The sequence below is a fragment of the Carcharhinus amblyrhynchos genome, chromosome 1 (genome assembly GCF_965287045.1).
Source record: "Carcharhinus amblyrhynchos chromosome 1, sCarAmb.v2.hapA, whole genome shotgun sequence".
In the NCBI taxonomy this organism is placed as follows: domain Eukaryota; kingdom Metazoa; phylum Chordata; class Chondrichthyes; order Carcharhiniformes; family Carcharhinidae; genus Carcharhinus; species Carcharhinus amblyrhynchos.
This window is the reverse complement of record NC_137324.1, coordinates 88184470-88208849: the sequence shown is the minus strand read 5'-3', so window position 1 is coordinate 88208849 and position 24380 is coordinate 88184470. Positions and strand designations below refer to the sequence as shown.

Sequence of the window (24380 nt, the reverse complement as noted above, 5' to 3'; positions counted from 1 at the left end):
TATCAGCCTAGTGAACCTCCTCTGCACTCCCTCCAAGGCCAAAATATCCTTGCGCAAGTGCGGCGACCAAAATTGCACACAGTACTCCAGCTGCGGCCTCACCAATGCCCTGTACACTTGCAGCAAGACCTCCCTGCTTTTATATTCTATCCCCCTCACCTTCTTGATCACCTGCTGCACCTGCAGACTGGGTTTTTTGCGACTCATGCACAAGGACCCCCAGGTCCCTCTGCACTGTAGCATGCTGCAGCTTTTCTCCCTTTAAATAGTAATCCCTCCTACTACTATTTCTGCCAAAGTGGATAACCTCACACTTGCTAACATTGTACTCCATCTGCCAGGTCCTCGCCCACTCGCTCAGCCTATCCAAATCCCTCTGCAGACTTTCCACACCCTCCGCACAATTTGCTTTTCCACTCATCTTTGTGTCATCAGCAAATTTTGTTACCCTACACTCAGCCCCCTCCTCCAGGTCATCTATATAAATGGTGAATAGCCGAGGCCCCAGTAGAAGGCACAGGTTTAAGGTGAGAGGGAAGATACAAAGGTGTCCAGATGGGCAATTTTTTCAGAGGGTGGTGAGTGTCTAGAATGACCTGCCAGAGGCAGTAATAGAGGCGGGTACAGTTTTGTCTTGTAAAAGCATTTAGACAGTTACATGGGTAGGATGGGCATAGAGGGATATGGGCCAAACATGGGCAACTGGGACTAGCTTAGTGGTAGAAACTTGGATGGCATCGACAAGCTGGGCTGAAGGGCCTGTTTCCATGGTGTAAACCTCCGAGTGGCTTGCTAGGTCAGTTCAGTGTCAATCACATTGATGTGGGTCTGGAGTCACATGTAGTCCAGGTAAGAACTGCAGATTTTCTTTCCTAAAAAGATATCAGTGAACCAGTTGGGTTTTCAACAGTGATAATTGTTATGGTCACCATTACGTAGACAAGCTTTCAATTCCAGATTTACAAACATATAAGTGAGGAGCAGTGGGCCACTTGGCCCCTCGAGCCTGCTCGGTCATTCAGTAAGATCATGGCAAATGCGATTGCAACTTCTGTCTCTTCCAATAACCTTTCACCCTCTTGTTAATCAAGAATCTAACTAGCTCTACATTAGATATATTCAAAGACTCTGGAACTCAAGACAGTGGAAGCAGACAGACTCAACCCTCTGGGGAAAAGATTTCTTCTCATCTCTATCTTAAATGACCAACTTTTTTTTTGAAAGGATGACCCCTTATTCTGGATTCTATGGCAAGAGGAAACATCCTCTCCCCAGCACATCTTTGGAGCACCCCTTGGTTACACTGCTCCGGAGCTCAGAAATTGCAGCCCAATATTATACTGTTCGAAACAACATCCTGCAAATACAATGATAAATAGCAGTTCCTGCTTTAACAGCCATCAAGCACTTATATATAAACAAAACGTGGCAGTTCACATAGAGTTCCCTGGCTAGGTTTTATTTAAACAAATAAGCTTCTACACTAAATGAAGCAGTCAAACTGTTACCTGTATCCCACCCCTGTCCTCATTGCCAGCCATCCCATCCACCTCATCCATGATTAGTAGGTGTTTGGTGCTTACAGATGAAGCCCCTGAAATTAAAAAAGAAAAATCACAAATACAGAACTTGTTGAACTGTACAGCTGTGTACTGACAAAACTAATCTGGACCCACTACACACATAAGCACCTACCAGAGTAGAATCCTTTGATGCTGGTGTTGTTTAGTGACTCTGCTATCACTTCCTTCAGTGAGTTTTTGCTGCGAGTGTCACTGGCATTAAGCTCAACATAGCTGTATCCCAGGTCCTTCCAGAAACAAAAATACAACCCACTGTCAATATTGCTTTAAGAAAATGATACATATATAGGAAATACCAATGAAGGGTTAAGGCTCCTTTGAAGGACATCAAATTCAAAGAGAATAGAGAAGTTAGGCAAATAAAGGAACAAGGGAACTCGGGTTAGGTGACATCAAACTTGGAACTGTAGGGTAGGAGATTTGTTTAAAATTGAAGAACTTGGAAGCAAGTTCCTCTACTCAGATGCAAATGACTAACTGATGCATTTGATGAGTGCAAGAATTACATTAACTTGAACATTTATATAATGAAAAGTTCAAGATGCTTGACAGAGGCATTACAAAACAATGACAACGAGCTACATGAGATATTAGTCAAAGAGGTAGGTACCAAGGAGTCTTAAAAGGAGGAAAGCGAGGCAGAGAGGTGTAACAAGGGTATTCCAGAATTTGGGGCCTACACACCTGAAGGCACAGCAACCAATGGCAGAGTAATTAAAATCATACAAGTGGCCTGAATAAGACAATTTTGTGGCTGGTGGAGATTTGGGGATAGTGGGGGCAAGGATATGGAGAGGTTTTCAAAACAAGGATGAGAATTTTAAAATTAGGATGTTGCTTAACCGGTGCTAATACTGGTGAGTGAGCACAGGGGTGATCAGGGAATGGGATCTGGTGTAAGTTAAGATATGGGAAGTGGCTTGGATGACCTCAAGTTTATGGAAGGTAGAATATAGGAAACCAGTAAGGAGTGTGCTGGAATAGTCAAGTCTAGAGGTAACAAAGGCAGGAATGAAGGTTTCAGCAGATGAGCCAAGATAGAGGCAATGTTGATTGGCTATGCTAAATTGACCCTAGTGTCACCGGGATTAGTGGGGTAAATATGTCGAGTTACAGAAAGAGAGTCTGGGTGGGATTGTGGTCAGCGCAGACATAATGGACCAAATGGCCTCCTTCTGCACTGTAGGGATTCTGCAATTCCCAATATTTAATTGGAGTCTGCTATCCAGTACTGGAGTTGGATAAGTAGTCTGATAATTAAAGTAAAAGTGGATGAGTTGAAAAGGGGTGGTGGTAAAGCAGAGCTTGTTGTCATCAGTGTACATCTGAAAACTAGCGCTGCGCATTCAGATGATGTCACCAAAGGACAGTATGTGGATAAGAAATAGGATGAGATAAGAAGCGATCCTTGAAGAAGACCCGAGGTAGCAGAACAGGTGCAGCAAGAGAAACCATTGCAAGTAATTCTCAAGCTACTTCCATTATAGCAACTCAATTCATTATCAGACATTTTCTGAGATGAGAGTTCAGAGAGATGTTTTGCAAAGTTTGCATTTTAGTTTGGATGGATGTATTCAGTGTCCAATCTAATTGATTACTATTCCCCGAATACCAAAAGCAGTTTCATCTCTGGTTTCAGAACCAGTCTTTCAAATTCTTCTCTACTCTTAAGAAGATCTCATTAATTGTTTAATATCATGACGGGTTTGGATAAAGTAAATAAAAAGGGTCAACAGCTGGAGGGCACAGATTTCAGGAAATTGATGAACTAGAAATAACATGAGGAAAAATATTCTTTTACCCAACAATTGAGACTGCATTACCTGATAGGGCAGTGATATAGATTCATTGGGAATCTTCAGTTGGAAACTGGGATAAATATTTGAAGAAAATATTACCCTCGCCTACAGACCAAGACCTGAAAAATGATATTCGTTTAGATTGTTCTTTTTCAGCTGGCGTAGACTTGATGGGCTGGAAGTTCTCCTCTGTACAATAAATTTGCTATGTTTCTAATCTCAAGTGCAGTATGATTTGTAAACCAGAAGATTATTGAATGTAGAATTCTGTTCAATGCTTCCACTGAGTGCTGATCAGAAGATCGCACTAACTAATTGTAAATATACATCAATACTTCTACATTTTCTCTACTATGCCTGTCTGTTCAATGCTTGGAATCATCCATTAAAAATGATACACTGCTGAGTGTGGGGGGGATGACATGTTTATAATTGAACATAAAAGCGCTGAGATAACTTAAGATTGTGACATTTATGTTCCAGCATGAAGATTAATTGTACTCAGTGTTGGTAACATTAATCCATTGCTGCAATTACAATGCTGACAGGAAGCTGCAGCATTGATTGTAGTCAGTCATTCAGTATCTTCCTTTATACTGCCTGGCAGAGACTACTATGACTTTTCTCAGGAGTGTTCTGGGCACTCAGGCAATTGTAGCTTTTATCCCAGTAATGAAGAATGCAAGCAACAAGATCACTGCTGTAAAAATAAATGAACTGCAGGTGGCTTTAAAAGTGGAAGCCCAAGAGACTGAATGGCACTTCCTAAATCATCGCTGGAATAAGTAATGAGAAATGACTTACTGTCAAGTCGCATCTTTCTGAAATTTATAACAAAGTAATACTGCAAAGCCTGTATTATAAATGCACCACATGTTAATCATGGAAGGGAAAGGCACTTTATTCTAGTTACTGTTGTGCTCTTACCTTACAGACTAGAGTGGCTGTGGTTGTTTTACCGACACCAGGAGGACCAGACAGCAGAGCAGCTTTGAAACCTGAACCATCATCCTTCCCACCAAATTTAGCAAATTTTGCTGTACAAAGAGACATTTAAAAAAGTAATTGCATGCTATGTATTATACAGCCAAAACCATGCACAGTTTATTCCTAAAAGAAAGCATACAAAGGCTATTTTTGTACATTGTAAATCACCTTGAGATTCCCTCGCTAGTAAATATTTGGTGATTTCTGCTTTGACTGAACTCTGTAGCTGGCAAAAGAACCAGAGGGGAGATTGGCAGAATTTTATTAAGCAGCAAATTTTGCTGGATCGGCATTTCCTGAAAAGTTGCTGGAAGCAGTTTCAATAATTTTCAAAAATGAATTTGAAGTATCATTTACAGGTCTATTGGGAAAGAGAAATGGGAGTAAGATTGATTAAATAACCCCTAAGGAGCCAGTGCAGACATGATGAACTGAATGGCCTCCTTCTGTGCTATTCAACGTTACACATGCCTATCATGAACCAATGTACTTTGTTAGCTAAAATTAAGCTTCTGTATTGAGACAAAAGAACCGTGTGGAAAAGATCAGATTCTGATGCCAGCTGGAATCCATGAAACTAAAAACAAAAATATTTCCGATGGAGAAATAAAATTCTGATTTAGAGGGAAAAAAATGATTAGATGATTATACGGTTAAAAGCACGTGACAATTATGCTCACGAGAAAAAGAAGGATTGCTAAGACTTCAAAGGCAGCTTGATAAGGAAGAATAAAAGAGGTCAGGTCCTGGTTGTGTGCTTCAATAACTATGTCACATGAACAGAAGTAAGACCATAAGTCATAGGAGCAGAATTAGGCCACTCGGCCCATTGTGTCTGCTCCACCATTCAATCATGGCTGATATTTTTCTCATTCCCATTCCCCTGCTTTTTCCCCAGAACCCCTGATCCCCTTATTAATAAAGGGCCTGACTATCTCTCTCAAAGATACTCAGACCTGGCCTCCACAGCCTTCTATGGCAAAGAGTTCCACAGATTCACCACTCTCTGGGTGAAGAAATTCCTCCTCATTTCTGTAAGCTAGAGGAATAGCATCTCATCTTCTGGCTAGGCACTTTACAGCCTTCTGGTCTCAACACTGAATTCAACAAGTGACAAGCAGAGTATAAAAGTCAGTAAAGAATGAGTGAATGTTTTCACCCAACAAGTCTCAACACCTCTCCAGTCACTCATGGCACCTTCCCATGCAATCGCAGAAGGTGTAACACACCTAACCCTTTACTCTACTTATCATCCAAGGTCCAAAACATTCATTCCAGATTAAGCAGTGTTTCACTTGCACCTCTTTCAATTTGTTGTATTGCACTCGCTGCTTCCAATGTGGTCTCCATTATATCGGAGAGACCAAGCGTAGACTGGGTGATCATTTTGTTGAGCACCTTCGGTCTATGTGCAATCATGACCCTGACCTTCTAGTTGCTTGTCATTTTAACACACAATCCTGCTCCCATGCCCACATGTCTGTCCTTGGCTTGCTGCAATGTTCCAGTGAAGTTCAACGCAAACTGGAGGAACAGCATCTCATCTTCCATCTAGGCACTTTACAGCCTTCGGTCTCAACATCGAATTCAACAACTTCAGATGATTTGCTGTACCCTAACTCGGCTCCCTTTGGTTTCATAGAACATAGAACACTACAGCACAAACGCCCTTCGGCCCACGAGTTGCGCCGATCACATCAACACCTACCAATCTATAGACCTATCTATAACCCCCAATCCCATTAAAATTTCATTTAATTTTTAAACCGTACTGTACTTTTTGTTTATTGTCTTTCTTCATTTTTCTTATCCCCACCCCCTTCCCTCCCCTCCTCTTTTCTTTCTCCCTACCCCCCCACTTCCCCTTCTCGACGTTCTACCACTTCTCTGCCATTTGGCCAATCACACCCTTTATTCTCTTTGTGGACAGCTATTAATAGTCTTTTCTTCTTGTTTCTGTTATGACTCATCTTTCATTCCCTCAACCTGCAGTATGAATATCTCTCACTTTCTATCCCTTTAAGCTTTGACAAAGGTCATCTGGACTCAAAATGTCAGCTTTTTTCTCTCCTTACAGATGCTGCCAGACCTGCTGAACATTTTCCTTTTTGGCTTTAGATTCCAGCATCCGCAGTAATTTGCTTTTCCCCACCAAGTGAATGGGAGGCCCAGAAAGGCTGCAGTACAGAAGAGCTGACAGATTGATCATGCACAAGGACACAGGTTCTCTGAGAAAGGGAAGTCGTCAGCCTTCTGATATTAAATGATAAGTAAACTTGAAAGAAACCAGAGTCTCAATCTCACTCTATTCACAGGTCAGATCAAAATCAAACAAACATCCAGACAACACAAAAGCAAAATCCTGCTAGAAATGAGAGAAAAATAATGGAAATACTCAACAAGTCTGGCATTTGAGGACAGTGAATCTGAATTAAATTTTACCTGTAAATTATCCAAACCCTAGAAAAAGTTTATATTTTTCTTTTTCTCTCTCTCCACAGATGCTGCCAGACCCACTGAGTATTTTCAGCACTTTTCATTTCAAACACCCAGATGAATTTGACAGTGACTTGAGTCATGTAATACACGTCAACAGGCCAAAACAGGCTCGTTGTAATGGGATAACAACTGTACAGGAAACGTGTAGATCATAGAACAGAACATCCAGTGTGGCAGGAGGGACTGCTACACATTTTGTCAATTTGCTGCAATTCCATGCAGGTTGAAGGCAAAAGGTCCAGATAGTATAGAAAACTGGGAGAACCCTGAAGGACATTCTGAGGAAAGGTACAGCCAATGAGAGTTCTCCTGTGTGTTGTTCCTCTCTCCCTACCACCTACCATCTGAAGTAGAGAAGGCAAGCAGTTTCATACGTGCAGAAGTTGACCCTAGGATAAGTAACATATCTCAAGGAAGACAAGGCTGCTACCCTCCATTCAGCAACTTCAAGCAAACTTAGAACAAAAAGACATGTAAACAACTGTACTTTGACTGTGGGTGATTTAATCTCAGTTTTTAAAGGTAACAGTAAAGTTGCCCTAGTCCCAGATGACTATAGGCTGTTCTCCCCTTTGAGCAGGGACAGCTGACTGGTGGTGATTTAACCTGAGGAACACCACACCTCAGGTGGGGGGCCAGGTTGAGAAGGCTCGCCTTCATGAATAACCTCAGCTGGTACCGGAATTGAACCCACACTGCTGGCGTTGCTCTGCATCGACCCACAGCTTAAGTGGACAGAAAGCATCAGTGCAGGTACATTAACTGCAGGATTCAGATCAAGATTCAGGAGAGTGCACCAGTGAAGCACACAGGATAAGTAAGGAGGTGCAAGTGGAGTTGGCAGAGAAGCTGAAACTGAGTGAAGGTCAACTGAATGACCCCCTTCAGTTTCCTCTATCCCAAAAGAGATTTAAGATTTTCTTGGAAATAACCCAAACAGGATCCAACGTGCCCACGAGTTTGTTCTGTCCGAATCCACAGAGTACAGAAATGGGTAGAACTATATCCTGATGTGGGGTCTCAATGTAATGCTGTACTACACCAGGCTGAGCTATTTTGTGCGCAAGCGCATGTGTGGGTGGAAATACATCTGATTTTACAACCCATGAATCAAACAAAATGTTCATCCTTGCGACCATCATCTGCCACCTGCATGATCTCACCTCCTATCTCTATAACCACCTGCAGCTCGACAATCCTCCAAGATCTCTGCATTCCTCCAATTATGGCTTGTATGCATTCCCAATTTCTCACCAACCCAACGGCAGCCAAACCATCTTCCAAACATATCACTCCTCCTTCAATCCAACTCAAATAAGCTTTAGCCGCTCTTGCAACATTTTACTAAGGTTCCACCCTCAATACAAGCAATTGCGCACATGCACACATATATGAGATGAGAATATTTATTACAGAAGTTTGTTTGTGCAGGTACAATGTACAGGTGTATCTCTTCATCGCTGTTACCTTTTCCACAGAGAACTCAAGTAACTACAAAGATTTCAATTGTCCCATCTTCAAAAAGAGGACAGATTGCACAACCCCGAGTATTAACCAACTCTGACTGAACAGATATTGCATCAACATGTCATTCTCACCTACAGGTTTGCTGTCGCCAGAGTTGTTCACATGCCACTTTTTCAACCAGCGGACCAGCTTATTTGCACAGCTCTGCTCCCCTTGTTGTCCTATAATATTCTTCAGCGCTGTGGGTTTGTACTTATCCACCCACAGCAAACTCTGTTCTTCCTTCGTTAAAGTCCGAGTCTGAGTTTCACACTTCAGTGAGGGCTGACTGGTAGAAGGTTCTGCTTTGAACGAAATACTCCTCTTCGTACATCTCAAAGACTCTCCAGTCTCAGGACTGCTCTTTTTACCTTCAATGTGTCTCTTTGACATTGGTGAGATTTTCTTGCTGTGTTCACCTTTCTCTATAACCTTTCCAGCTTCTCTTGCACTTGATCTTTTAACCTGCAATTTTAAAAATGAAAATAAAATCTGTCCGTATCAAGTCAAAACAATTTAAATTAATACATGATACTCTGAAGAAGTCTTTCTGCACCATTAGAATAGAAGTGCTTATTAACTAACACAGAATCAAAAAATAATTCATTGTACAAAAATGTCAGTATTTCACACCAATTAAGTGTTTTTGAAGTGCTACCATTGTTAAAGTAGGGAAACGTGACAGCCAATTTGTACACTCCAAGGTCTCTACAAACACTTATTAATCTATTCATAACTGGTACTAGCAGGGTTTCAGCCCATTTGTGATAAAGATCCTAGAATGCTTGAAAAATAGGCAGCTGTAAATACCATCAAACTTTGTATTTTTAAGTTTTATGGCTAAGCTGTCTAACAAATTTGAACATGCACCAATATGCATTTGTTTCCTCTGGTAGCAGATTCACACCAAGCTTAGGATGTTGCAAACCTGAAATGTACTTAAAATCTTAATTAGAATGTGTCTAAATCTTATAACTTAAATCAAAAAGGACATGCCTCTTCAAAAAACTGTAACCAGCCTAAATAGTAATTTCAAATTACCAAGTAGCAATATTAAAGGGGAACACATTTGGCGAACGTGAGCAACTTTCTGGTTGGTGTGAAAAGGTTAAACAGCACAGTGACACAGTGGTTAGCACTGCTGCCTCACAGCACCAGGGACTCGGGTTCAATTCCGGCCTTAGATGACTGTGGAGTTTGCACGTTCTGCCTGTGTCTATGTGGGTTTCCTTCAGGTGCCCCAGTTTCCTCCCACTGTCCAAAGATCTGCAGGTTAGATGGATTGCCAAGCTGAATTGCCCCTTAGTGTCCCAAGATGTCAAGGCTAGATGGATTAGCCATGGTAAGTGTGAGAAGTTACAGGGATGGGCCTGGGTAAGGTACTCTATCAGAGGGTCAGTGCAGCCTTGATGGGCTGAATGGCCTTCTGTACTGTAGGAATTTTGTGATGACACAGGACACATCACTGTGACTAGTTGCACTTGTCTGGATGGGACATATATGCATGCTTGATTCCCACAAACATACAATCAAAATTCCAAAGTATTGACAACTAAAGGTCTTATTCCAGGACTGTGAACAATTAAAAGATCTTAATATACTGCAGGATTATTCTTCCCATAAAAATTTCTCATGCAGCCACAAAAAAGAAAGGTTCCAGATTATCCAATCTAGTCTGGAATGTGGAGGTGGTAAATTGTTTGGGCCAGATAAAAAAAGGGGAAAAAAATTGGCAAATAGCCAGTTTTTCCACATGATTACTTTCAGAATGCTTATGGTGTAAAAGGGAATGTATGAAAGGGAATGTAGCAACATGGATGGAAAAAGGTTGATAGACAGAGAAGTTAATTAGAACGAACAGATGCAACTCAAATTGGAAACCGTTCCTCTTACATATCTTGATAATTTAGGCTTGGTAAGGAGAAACAACTTTAACATTTGCTGGCAAAAAGCAGAAGTAGCTTTGACAAACAGCGAGGTTGATAATGGTAAAAGACTTTAAGATAGCAGGTTAACAAAATGGGTAAACAGATGGCAGCGGCAACTTAATATTGATAAGGAGAGGTGTCATGCTTTTGCAGAAAGTAACCAAAAATGGGATACACACTTAATGCAAGGCACCTGCGTACAACCTTGCTTCCTCTTTCACCCAATTTCTTGAATCATTACTGAAGCACTTCACTTAAGTCAACTGTGTGGACCATTGCTTATGTGACACTGAATCAAAACCCTCACTGAAATCCCTCTGTCTACAAGATGTTAACTGCTCAAAGAACTCCAAGAAATTCATCAGAAACTATGTCCCTCCCATTAACCAACGCTGACTTCCTCCTGAAGTTTATATTTTTCTTGCTGGTTCACCATTTGGGTTCCCTCATGACCCCAAAGTGAATCTGAGGCAACTGGCCTGTCCCAGCAGCCAATCAATTTTCAGACCCCTTTAATAGAAATTAAAAGCACTAAATTAGACTCTTTAAAGACTGGAATATACACACAGGATGAATGTAGGAACTAAAACACTCTGGAAAAATGGTTTTTAAATATAAGCTTAAAATATTTAACTTCAAAAATCTCAGAATTAATCACCTAACAGCAGTCAAGGAACAGACACATTTTCAGGATCAATTCTGCTGTTCATCAAATCCATAGGATCAGAATCCCAATAGTGCAGATTCGGCCCATCACGTCTGCACAGACTCTCCGAAAGAGGATCTTACCCAGGCCCATCCCCCACCTAATCCTCGTAATTCCACACATTTCCCATAGCTAATCCACATAACCTACACATCTTGGAATACTAAGGGGCAATTTAGCATGGCCAATCCACCTAACCCATACATCTTAGGACTGTGGGAGGAAACCGGAGCACTCACAGGAAATTCATGCAGACACAGCGAGAGAATGTGCAAACTCCACACAGTCACCTGAGGCCAGAATTAAACCTGGGTCCCCTGTGCTGTGAGGCAGTGGTGCTAACTACCATGCCACTGATCTGAAAATCCAGTTGCACCTGATTGAACAGGGTGCAACCTTTTACAGATTTCCAATAGTGCTGTGGGGGCTGGTAAAATACAAGAGTACAAAAAGATTTCAGCAATTGCAGACACTGATGAGAAGCCACAGCACAGCCCAACTGACAGATTACAACTTTAGGATTTTTGAGCTGAACTGCATATACCTGATATCTGGAAGTTGTGGTCATTTTCAGAGAGGTAATATTAGCAAACACAGTTTGCCCTTAACCCTTCGCACAAAATAAAGCCCAATATTTGAAGGAATAAAACAGCTAGAGCCAAATGGGCATGCAACATCAGAACGAATCTGCAATCTACTTGGTTCCAATTAAAAATGTTATTTCATCAACTACTCATTTATTCTCATTATACCATTAGGTAAGTGTCTTGGGACATAAAACTATGGTTGAATATAACTTGCATAACCATGATTTATTAGGCTAATCCACTCATGGTACACAGATCAAATCAAAACAAGTCACCTGTAAGACTGGAGAGAGTAAATGGCATAGACTCTATATTGGTGTACTGGTCATGGAAGAGAGTGTTAACCGTGTTCAATAAGGGATGAAAAGTTAAGATCTCACAGAAAATAATGTGGATATTAACCTCAAACTTACCACCATAACAGAAGTAAACTACCATCAATTATTTTAATGAAAAGGGTACAACATACTGACTAACTCATGGCTCTGTTATCTTGGATTTTGAACCGTGGCAGGACATAAAAGCGAGAGCATTACAGGTATTTTATCTCTTTAAAAACTGACCTCAACTTCAGCTGCAATCTCATACTTCGATTTCTTCCCTGGCATTCTACGGATTAAATCCAGGAGTCCATCTTCATCAATTTGTTTTGTTCCAAGACTCTCTGCCTAAAAAAATTTTTTTAAATATAATCAAGCTTAATTTCAATGAATACAACTTTCAGAAAGATCAATAGTATAAACTGCAGGTCAGCAAAGAATGTCAAGATAGAAATTTGAAAATATTGCAAACGTCCGATCTCTAACATGTTAGAATATTACTTTACAGTCACGCAATGGCAATATCAGAAGAGTTATCTTTAACACTACAGAGTCAGCAGCACTTGTACAACAGACTGGTATCACTGTCACTCCACTTTTAAGAGGGGTGTGCACACTGCTCAAGCACATGACAAATACTCACTTTGTCCAGTTTTGCTCGTCCACCTTCTCGACCAGTCACCAGGTAATTTGTTTTTTTGCTCACATTTCCAGTCAGCTTCCCTCCGTGGCGTTCAATTAAAGACTTGGCATCATCACGTTCCATGGACTCCAGAACTCCTGTAATAACGAACGAAAGTCCTTCCAAGCAGTTCTCAGCTCCCTTAATGATAAGAATTTGAAGAACCATTCTAATCAGAAAGTCATCACTCTTTGCACAAGAAACTTTTGATGTTTGACAGGACATGATAGAGCGAGACACCAGTTTAGAAGCTAGAGGTGAAAGAAATACTTATCAAGAGATGAGTTTTCTCTAATGTTCTTTGTACGAGTGGAAGAATAGTGTTAGCAAAGTCTACCCATATATACCGCCAATAGATGGAGATGGCCTTTATAGCTTTAAGAGTTGATGAAAGGAAGAGAAAGAGATTGACAGAAATTGTTAAATGTTTCTTCAAAGAACAGCTTTAGCAACAGAAATCATGTGAGAAATTGATATGAGCATACTGGAGACACAATCAGTACATGAAGAAAGATTAAGCCAAAATGAGAAGAATTGCTACAAGGTGATTTGATTTGAGAGGCAAAGAAAAATATTCTTCAAAGAGTTAAGAAACAAGTCTTTCATTGATCCACTGAAGAAACAATGTAATAATTCAAGCAATGCAAAAGCAATAAAGGTTATTACACAGAATATACAGCCCTGAAACAGGCCATTCAGCCCAAGCAGGTCATTCAAATATTAATGCGCCATTTGAGCCTCTGCACAGGGGCAATGAAATCTGAAGTAACCTGCATGTAAAGAAATTGTTCCAGTAAAAGAGTGAAGAGGGTTGGAAGACAAGCACAGTGAAGTTCTCCAGAGTTCATTCAAGAAGTGCAACAACATACAAGTTGCAACTCCTTTGTATCTATTACAGTTCTTTGTAAAACAGCATCTTCACAAATCCTGACCAACAAAAATCTTAATACAAATACTGACTCCGTTAGCCATTGACCAATGGCTGTTAATGAATGTCATGTGCCGAGGTGGACATCAGAACAAATGTCTCTCTCTCTCTGCCCATCGACACCAATCCCCAATTGGTAGCACAAAAGTATTTCATTTTCAGCTTGCATATATGCCCAAAGACATCTTGAATGCATGCTAGCTAAATTTGCTGATGACACCAAGATGGGAAGGAAAACAGGGGGTTTTCTTAGTAACTTCATTGCAGTGTTAATGTAAGCCTACTGTGACAATAATAAAAATATGTAAAGAAGTGTCAAGGGGCTGTAGAGAGTCTGTAAAGGGACACAGACAGGTTAAATAATTGGACAAAAATTTAGCAGATGAAGCACATCGTAGAAAAATATGAACCTGTCCACTTTGGGAGGAAGAATGGAAAGGCAGTATACCATTTAAACGGACAGAGATTGCAGAACTCAGTGGCATGGAGGGATCTGGTGTCCAAGTACATAAATCACAACAGTAAGTGATTAGGAAGGCAAATTAAATGTTGTTGTTTATTGCACAGGGAATGGAAAAGAAATATAGGGATGTTTTACTGTTGCTGTGCAGGATTGGTGAGACCACATTTGGAATGGTCATGTGAAAAAAAGATATAACTGCATTAGAAGCAGTTCGGAGAAAATCTATTTAATCATTTCTGAGGTGACGGGCTTAACCTATGAAGAAAGGTTGAACAGGTTGGGTCTATACCCATTAGAGATGAGAATAATGAGAGATGATCTTACTGAAACATATTGGATTGGGAGAGGATTTGACAGGGTGAATACCAGGAGGATATTTCCACTTGTGGGGAAGACCAGAACCAGATGACAATTTAACAATAAGAGGTCTCCCTTTTAAGATCGAGATGAGGAGAATTTTTCTCTGAGGGTTGTTAGTTTGTGGAATTGGTTTCTACAGAGAGAATTGGAGGCTGGGTCATTGAATTTATTCAAGGCCAAGTTAAATGGATTTTTGATAGACAAGGGAGTCAGGGATTATGGGGGCAGACAGGATAGTGGAACTCAGATCACAACCAAATCTTATTAAATGACAGACAATAGCTCTTAAGTGCTATGTTCCCTAATTCATCTTAATTTGTTTCCCTTCCACGGATTTCATATCATTCCAAGACAACTCGACCTACTCCTAACAAGTAATTGGTACAGATGCAGCATTACCTCTTTTTAAGAAAAAAAGAAACCTGTCACTCCCACTTAAAAGTTTAGACATCTTGCTGCAGTTGTACAGAGCCTTGGTGAGGCCACACCTTTGAGTACTGCACATAGTTTTGGTCTCCAGGTCTGAGGAATGACATTCTTGCCATTGAGGGAGTCCAGCAAAGGTTCACTAGGCTGATTCCTGGAATGGCAGGGCTGACATTATGAAGAAAGACTGGATCGACTGGGCTTAAACTCACTGGAATTTAGATGAATAAGGGGGGGGGGGGGATCTCAGAAACATAAAATCCTGATTGGATTGGACATGCTTGACATGGGAAGAACGTTCCCGATGTTGGGGAAGTCCAAAACCATGGGTCACAGTCTAAGAACGATGGGTAAGCCATGCAGGACTGAGATGAGGAAGAACTTCCTCATTCAGTTGTGAACCTGTGGAATTCCCTACCACTGAAAGCTGTTGGAGTTTGATGTGGTCCTTGTGGCTAAAGGGATCAAGGGACTTAGAGAGAAAGCGGGAGCAGGATACTGGAAGTGTATGACCAACCATGATCATACTCAATAATGATGCAGGCTCGAAAGGCCAAATGGCCTACTCCTCCAGCTATTTTCTATGAACTTTTAAAGTTTTGCATTCAAAATAAACCACCTATTTTCTTGTATTAAATCTCTCTGCCCAATCCATAATCCTGTCTTCAATCTCAAGTCTCTTAACAAACCTCTTCAATTATACTGTCCATTCTTGTGCCATTTGCATCATGAAATTATGCTAAACATGAAGATCAAACTGCCTTTCCATTGAACACAGAAAAGCGAACTAAAGGGACATTTAATGACTCCCCATAAGATTATGCTTTAGTCAGCATGATATTTAATGTGTTTGAACATCACAAATAGCACAATAAAATCAGCAAATGACTGTTATATACTTTAAAAATAACCTCTCACCTTGGCTGAATATATAGATGACAACATAAAACTGTGCAATAAATTTTAAACTATTTTCTAATTCATACATTATGCTAATTACCATAAAAGAATACTACAGCATACATTGGCTATCAGTTTCCATTGAAGTTATAAAATGAGCTTATCAATTTATAACTACAAATATATTTGGTTTGGTTTCTGTATATTTCTATCAACTTACCTGAGGGATTTCTTTAGACCCCAGAGCTCGAGGGCCATCACGATTCAGGAAGCTACGATAGGCCAGGTAATTCTGACGCTTCTTTTCAGCATTCTCTGGGTTCTTGGACTACAGAAACAAAGATGCAAACAGCGCTCTCTCAGCAGCTGCCATCAAATGACAAAGCTACCCCAGAAGAACCACTCTGATCTAAACTGCATACATTTCTGTTTAATGTGTGCTGCAGTTATGTAAGGTAGGATCAATAAATAGCCACATTAAGACTGCAGTGATCCTAGCTGCAAAATAACACTTTAGTAAAATTAACTTAGTATTATTGAACTGTTTATATGCTTTCAGCCTCACAAAATCCAGTCAGCCCCATTTTACTGGTTTAGTGAAGAAGTCTAAATATTTTCTCTTCAAAGTACTCGTCTAATATTAATACGTATTCACATTTATCCCTGGATTCCCTGCACTTCTACGTGTAAACTGTGTCAAAACTGTGACCCATAAAAACACGGAGTCAATCCTGGAGTTACAACTCCTCTCAATGAGTGGCACGTAATGGAAGTTATGACAGAGCCCTGATTTTTTAGGTCAAGACAGAACAGATCAACATTCTTATAAATTGTTTTCCCACATTGAAACAATGGGTGGGACAAGTTGAGGGGGTAGGTCTTTGAAATGAGAAATATTTCTTTCCCCTTTCATTTGAAGGGTACTACATAATAAAGTCACCCACTGTGCATCAGACCCAAAATACAGCAAATGTGACCAAAGTGCTTCCTACCTCAGGTTTATTTGGGGATATTTTCTCCTCTTTGCTTGGAGACATTTTCTCTTTGTTTGGAGAGACAGTTTTCTCTTTGTCCGGAGATCTCTTTGAAAATCCATTTTTCTCCTCTTTCCTTGGTGAAATTCTCTTCTCACGGGTTGGTCTTGTTGGACTGTTCTCTATCACTCGTGTCAATTCTCCTTTACGTTTCAAAGCAGCCAGTTTTGTACTCGCTTTGACTGGAGATGTTTTACTAAATGACCTTTCCACTTTAGTGCTGGAAGATTCAGACGAATGTTGAGATGAAGTCCTCACAGTCTGCGATTTGCTACCTACTAATTTTTCAGTGCTGTTTTTCACATTGTTGTCAGTTTCATTCAACATCTTAGCTGAAAATTAAGATAGAAATTGATTTGCGAATTTTTTTTTAATTTACGCTGAGGATTCCATAGAATGGAGCCAGTTGGGGATTCAGTGTTAATAGTAAGCTTTCCCAAGCATGACTAAAGAGTAAAGCTCTCTCTGCCCCAGGAGTGACCAACCACTACTTCTTTCTGTGCACTCAGTGCTTACCATGGAACCCCATAGGAAACAAATATAAATTTACACCACAAAACATCAGAATCAACTGTTTATTGGAAGTGACACCGTGCACAATATTAGTCTTTACATGATAGGGAGGTTACTAAAGCTCAAAAAAGGATCCACCAAAATATTGGCTGAAGGGAGAACCATAGAGTGCCAATTGCAAAAAAAGGGACAGGATATGTAAACACATATACACTGCACTGTGGGAAGAGAACAAGGCAGTAGAATTAGTTTTGGATTTCTATAGCAAAGCACTGACACAGCACAATGTGCCAAATGAAATCCTGGTTTGTGGGATTCAACTTGCATACTGACTTTTAAGAAAAAGCTTATTTGCTGCTTCTGTTATTTCAGATGGAGCCACAAATTTTATAGAACTTAACTAGGAACAAAAGTGTTTGAAAAGGTTAAGTCAGATTTTAAAAGTGTCTGACAAAAATACATCCCATTGAAAAACAAAAGCTCAGCAAGACAGGCCCATCCATAGCTCACTCAGGAAATTAAGGATTAGAAGGCAAAACTTACAATGTTGCAAAACAAAAGCAGCTGCAAGTCTGAGGATTTGGATGTGTTTTAGATACCATCAGGAGCCACCAAAAAATTGATGTGCTTCTCTTCAGAGTAGAAGACACTAGTTTCATACCAGCAATAGACGGCAACCTCACCGTTAAGTGAGGAAATTAATGTCAGTGAAAAATTATTGGAGAACTTTAAAAAGACTAAAATCTGACAATTTCCCAGCACCTAATGACCTACTCTCTAGGGATCTAAAAGAGATAGCTGCAAAAAAAAAGAGAATGTGCTAACTACGATTTTCCAAAATTCCTTAGATTTGTGAACAAAGTACAGAAGTCTTGCGACAATTGTACAGGGTTATAGGTAGGAAGTTGGCGACTGTTACAATACTTTTTATGAAAGGAGGAAGAGAGAATAATGAACCTCAAGCCAGTTAGCCTCACATCAGTTGTTGGCAAAATGCTGTAAATTATCACCAAGTCTTAATGCACTTAGAAAATGATCAGAATAACATGCTCATACTGAAGAGAAATTCTGCAAGACAAATTTATTAAGAGTTTTTTTCAGGATGTAACTAGTGGGGTAGAGTAAGGGGAACCAGTAGATGTAGTACACCAAGGCTTTAGAAGGCATTATATATGGTGCCACACAATAGATTAATAGTCAAGTTTGGAGCAACACAATAGCATGGGTGAAGGATCAGTCAACTGATAGAAAGCATAGAATAGGCATAAATGGGGCTTTTTCAAGGCAGCAAGCAATGAATAGTGGAGTGCCACAAAAATCAGTGTTGGGACATCAGCTGTTTACAGTCCATATTAATGGCATGGAAGAGACGAAGTAATGTGTGAATAAACTATGGGGAGGACAGAGGCCACAAAGAGATGTTGACCTGAGTGGACAACTAGATGGCAGATGGGAGTACAATATACAGAAATGTGAAGTTAGTAATTTTGGTCATAAGATTTGAAAGTAGAATTTTTTTAAAAAGATGCAAAACTTGTGTGTGCTCAGATAGGAAACACAATGTTAGCATGCAGGTGCAGCAAACGAAATGTTGGCCCTTATGGAGTACAAAAATACAGAAGTCTTGCAACAATTGTACAGGGTTTTGGTAAGACTACATCGAGAGTACCACTATGTGCAGTTCTAATCCCCACATTTAGGGGAAGTTCTAATCCCCACAAGGATGAACTTGCACTGGAGATAGTACAGTGAAGATTCACCAAATTGGTGTAGTTACCCAGGAAATATCCTGGGTAACTACACCACTGACAATCGACAAACCCCCACCCTCCCCCCTCAAAACACACACACACCTATTCAGCTAGCACCCTGCTTACTACTTACTCTGCCACCTTATACGAACATAAGAAATAGGAGCAGGAGTAGGCCATCCAGCCCCTCGAGCCTGCCCCACCATTCAATAAGATCATGGCTGATCTGTCGTGTCTCAGTTCCACATTCCCGCCCTCTCCCCATAACCCTTAATCCCCTCTCTTATCAAAAACCCATCAACCCACGTCTTAAAAATATTTAGCGAGGCAGCCTCCACCACTTCAACGGGCAGAGAATTCCAGAGATTCACCACCCTTTGAGTGAAGAAGTTCCTCCTCAACTCCGTTCTAAACCGCCCTCCCCTTTATCTTGAGGCTGTGCCCCCTAGTCCTACTGTTTTTTCTGAGCGGGAAGAGCCTCTCCACCTCTATCCTATCCATCCCATTCATCATCTTATACGTCTCAATGAGATCTCCCCTCATTCTTCCAAACTCTAACGAGCACAAGCCTAGTTTATTCAGCCTCTCCTCATAGCTCAACCCCCTCAACTCCGGTATCAGCCTAGTGAACCTCCTCTGCACTCCCTCCAAGGCCAAAATATCCTTGTGTAAGTACGGCGACCAAAACTACGCACAGTACTCCAGCTGCGGCCTCACCAATGCCCTATACAGCTGCAGCAAGACCTCCCTACTTTTACATTCAATCCCCCTCACTATGAAAGCCAGCATCCCATTCACCTTCCTGACCACCTGCTGCACCTGCAGGCTGGGTTTTTGCGACTCATGCACAAGGACCCCGAGGTCCCTCTGCACCGTCGCTTGCTGCAGTTTTTCGCCCCGTAAGTAATAGTCCTTCCTACCATTATTCCTGCCAAAGTGGACCACCTCGCACTTGCCAACATTAAATTCCATTTGCCATTTCCTGGCCCATTCGCCCAGCCTATCTAGATCAAATGTTATCCACTCACTTTCCTCACCCACACTCATTCAGTGACATACCAAAGCTTTTTACATGTCCCAGACCCTTTTACTGCATTAGTGAACGAAGATTTACCAAAATACAGCAGCTAGCTCCATAAACAGGTGTGGCTTGGATTCCCCCAACTATCCTGCACTACGAGGACACTCCAGAACAGGTACACTGTGTATTTCTGAAGGGGTTCGGTTTGGAAATCCAGGTCAGAAAAGTGGAAGCCCACCTCAATGCAAAAAAAAAGGAACGGATGGCATTCCGGCAGTGACTGCTGCTCTTCAGGAATATTCGGCACATTAACTCATTCTTTTTCCATAAATGCTACTTGATCAGAGGATTTCCCGCATTTACTTTGGAATTCTGTCTGTTCATTTTGTTCCGTATCTTTGCATTGTATGTTGCCATTCTTTGTTTTTCCTCCCATTGTCTCGCCCTTCCCCACATTAATTTTCACCTTCTAAATGCTTTTTCATTCCACTAACCTGTTTTTTCTTGAAGTTTTTTTTAAAAAAGATTTGCCAAAGCCCCTATTACTTTTTATGCCATCAACAAATCCTAGCATCACATTGGCTGCCTGTATCCAAGTTCAAATCATCTGAATCATCAACAAAAATAAACCTTTTGGATTCCAACCATTTTCTCCAGAATAACCAAAATCCGTTGCTGAACTTAATTCATGTGGCAACTACATTTTGTTCAGAATGCTATCCTTCCTTTCACACACTTCAGTTATCTAACCTGTCCAACATTTATTACACAGAGCCTCAAATGGTGATGATTTAAAAATCTACTTTCAAAACAGTCATCAGCCAAAGGTCAATTTAAAATGTTCTTAACCTCACTTCCAGAACAGGTGAAGAAATTTCAGTGGCACTAAAATAAAGGCAACTTATTCATTTTAAAAATGACAAAAAAAATTAAAATAAGGCATCATTTGTAAAAAGAGGGGAAATCACCAAATACATAAAGCAACCCTTAGCATCATTTAGCAATATCCCGGTATTAAGGTTTGCTGCAGCAAATTCCAAAATCAAAGACGGACCCAGGCAGCTTGGAATTCCATGGAATCAACAGCTTATTAAGGGTTAAACAGCCCTGGCATTCGACCTTCAGGCCTGTGGGAAGCACGTAACCACATTTTTGTTTTAAATGTGCATTTACCAGAATGATCTGTTGCCTGTTCATCTGTTTTTCTGGGTTCAGCCTTTACAACCAAGGATAAAGACAGTTCCTGACCTTCAGAACCAGTGCGTGCCTGAAAAGGATTGGAGCAAAATGAATTAAGGAATAATCAGGAAATATATGTTATAAAAGCCTTCATTTGGGTGTTGGTTTGAAAAAATATACTGCACCTTCAATCCCATAAAATAAAGCTCCAAAAGGCTTGATGCCACCTTTAAGCTTCACACCTGCTAACCTGTTGAGCTACTGTTCTACCTAAAGCCGCATATACAAAAATTTAACACTATCAACATCTGACACGAGTTCCTGGACAGTGTTCAGCACAGAAATTTAGGCCGTGATTCTCCCAAAACAGTTTTAAGTGTTGAATTTTCAGGAAAACTGGTGCAAGTCACATTGGGTTTTTTCAGTGCGACTTCAGTCAAGGATCTGCCACACACTGTGCAATGTAGAAGTCACAATCAGGAATATCATTAAAAGCTCAAGGGGCGGGGCCTTGTCATTCCAGAGTCTGACAATTCTGGAACTCAGCGCATGCAGATTAGTAAATTTGCTGATGACACCAAAGTCTGAGGAGTGGTAGATAGTGAAGAGGGGTGTCATAGTTTACAGAGAGACTTGGACAAGTTGCAGAGCTGGGCCGAAAGGTGGCAAATGGAGTTTAATGCGGAAAAGCGTGAGGTAATTCACTTCGGCAGGAATAACAAATCTGCAGAGTATAGGGCTAACGGTAGGACTCTGAATAGTATTGACGAACAGAGGGATCTAGGTGTATATGTGCATAGATCCCTGAAAGTTGGAAATCAAGTCAATAAGGTTGTTAGGAAGGCATACGGTGTCTTGGCGTTTATTGGTAGGGGGATTGAATTTCCGAGACGCAACGTCATGTTGCAACTGTACAAAATTCTGGTGCGGCCGCACTTGGAGTATTGTGTACAGTTCTGGTCCCCACATTATAAGAAAGATGTGGAGGCATTGGAGACGGTGCAGAGGAGGTTTATCAGGATGTTGCCTGGTATGGAGGGAAGGTCCTATGAGGAGAGGCTGAGGGATTTGAGGTCGTTTTCGTTAGAAAGGCGGCGGCTAAGAGGGGATCTTATTGAAACGTACAAGATGATTAGAGGTTTAGATAGGGTGGACAGTGATAGCCTTCTCCCTCGGATGGAGAAAGCTAGCACGAGGGGACACAGCTTTAAATTAAGGGGTGGTAGTTATAGGACGGATGTCAGAGGTAGGTTCTTTACCCAGAGGGTGGTGGGGGAATGGAATGCCCTGCCTGCTGCAGTTGTAGATGCGCCAAGTTTGGGGGCATTTAAGAGATCCGTGGATAGGTTTATGGATGGAAAAGGAATGGTTTAGGTTAGAGGGTCATTGCTTTTTTCTTAATTGGTCGGCGCAACAGAGGGCAGAAGGGCCTGTTCTGCACTGTAACGTTCTATGTTCTATGATCTGCCAGCCTGCAGTTCGCTGGTCAGCCTGGAACCCCCACAGCCCGATCATGGCCACCCATCTATTCATGGGCCAGCCTCAACAACCCCCTCCCCGGCCCGTCCCGTCCCAGGCCACCCAATCTCCAGGCACACGCCCCCTCCCCCAAGCTGCCCTGATCGCTAGCCTCCCGCCCACCCCCATCGTTCGCAATGGCAGAATGGCAGCGGGAGCCCCGATCCCAGGGATCACCCCCCCAGCTACTGCCCATCAGGCATGGGGCAGTGCCAAGGGGAGCAGGGCCCAGGTGTCCCCTGGGCATGTGCACTTTACCCCTGGACAATGCCAAGGGGCAGTCTGGCACTGCCAGGGGACACAGGGCAAAAGGGCACCACCCCACCTCTTGAGGCCCCAATTGTGCCCCCTTCACTCCAGCAGGGTCATCCCACTAACTTCCCAAAAGTGAGGAGTTAGTCTGAACCACGCTGGAGTGAAATATTCCTGCCAGGGCAGGAGAAGCTTGCGGGCCTGGAGAATTCAGTGACGGCCCACTAATTAGGTTCAAGTTACATTAGAAGTAAATTTAAATCACTTACCTCGTGTTCCCTCCAGAATCCAGTGTGGCTCAGACAGCAGCAGATATGACAGCGCAGGGAGATGCACACGCAAATATGTGAACATGCAATTTTCCAGGCCTGCTGCGCTAAAAGTTAGCGTGGTGGGATGGGAGAATTGCCCCCGTAGACTTTGATTTTCCTCCTTTCTAGACCTGGGCTACTCATATAGCAATCAGAAACATGTGTTCAAGCCACCCAACCCTAGCGGTTCATGGTAGCAGCTCAACACCACCTTCACGTGGGCAATTAGGGATGAGCAATAATTGTTGGCCTAGCCAGTGACACCTACATGCCCATGACCAAAAGGAAAAACAGACTTACCAAGGGTTACAAGCTCAACAAGGTTCGCTCTGGAGATTTGACTCTCCAGGATACCACATCAAAAATGGTGCCATGTTAAACACACTCTCCTTGCTTAAAATTACCATTGCCAAACATATTTCAAAATGCCATCCTTTTGCTGCTAGTTGCAAATTAGACATTTTCCAGTTAAGTACCATAGTGAAAAAAAAGTCTCCAAACTCTTTTGTAAATCAGTTTTATTGCTTCAGCTTAAGATGTTTCCTTTTTAAATTTCAGAAGTTACCTTTTTGCTTTTCGGCAGCTCATCCAACATGGCCAATGTTTTAGCAAAGCTCTCATCCTCGTGAAGCTGCCTCTCGAGCTGCAGGAAGTAGTCAAGAATTATTTTTAAGTGGACAAAAGCATAAATGGCTTGAGATTACTTACAAACATTTTCGCCAGATAGTGAGTGAACAACTACATATTAGGTGTCACAATGAATTTGGGGGATAATAATTTGCAAAGGGAAAACCTGCGTGAAAAGGTGGTAGAAGAGCGGCACAATCCAGGGGGAACGGATGCACCATCCCAACCAGTTTCAGTCGGCAATGGGGAGGCTTCAGACAATAAAAATGAAAATAGCTATGCCAAAGCGAAATAAAATTTCCAGACAAGTATTTGCACTATATTATGCTGAAGGGGTGAATTTGATTAAGGCCTTATTTGCCCCCATATAAGATGGTAGTTTCACATTTCAAGGTACTTAAATCATTCAAGGAACCACAAGCTACATAGGCAGTGCATAGAAGGCGAGATTCACCAAGTTAACTTAAATTTCAAGCAAATTACCAACATTTTTGGCAATG

General features: G+C 41.4%; 1 protein-coding gene across 3 annotated transcripts in view; it reads right to left on the bottom strand.

The window, feature by feature from the left end:
* Positions 1-24380, bottom strand: part of rfc1 (replication factor C (activator 1) 1) — an 85793-nt gene that overhangs the window by 23030 nt on the left and 38383 nt on the right. For 2 of the 3 annotated variants that reach the window (XM_080188742.1, XM_080188751.1), the window contains exons 7-16: positions 23819-23896; positions 21167-21260; positions 16667-17040; positions 15895-16002; positions 12559-12738; positions 12159-12263; positions 8467-8839; positions 4310-4419; positions 1696-1810; positions 1509-1594 (exon numbers count right to left, since the gene is read on the bottom strand). In XM_080188742.1, coding sequence (XP_080044868.1) covers positions 1509-1594; positions 1696-1810; positions 4310-4419; positions 8467-8839; positions 12159-12263; positions 12559-12738; positions 15895-16002; positions 16667-17040; positions 21167-21260; positions 23819-23896 — 1623 coding nt within the window. The remainder of the gene's footprint in view (positions 1-1508; positions 1595-1695; positions 1811-4309; positions 4420-8466; positions 8840-12158; positions 12264-12558; positions 12739-15894; positions 16003-16666; positions 17041-21166; positions 21261-23818; positions 23897-24380) is intronic. The other variant, XM_080188761.1, reaches the window with a different exon arrangement.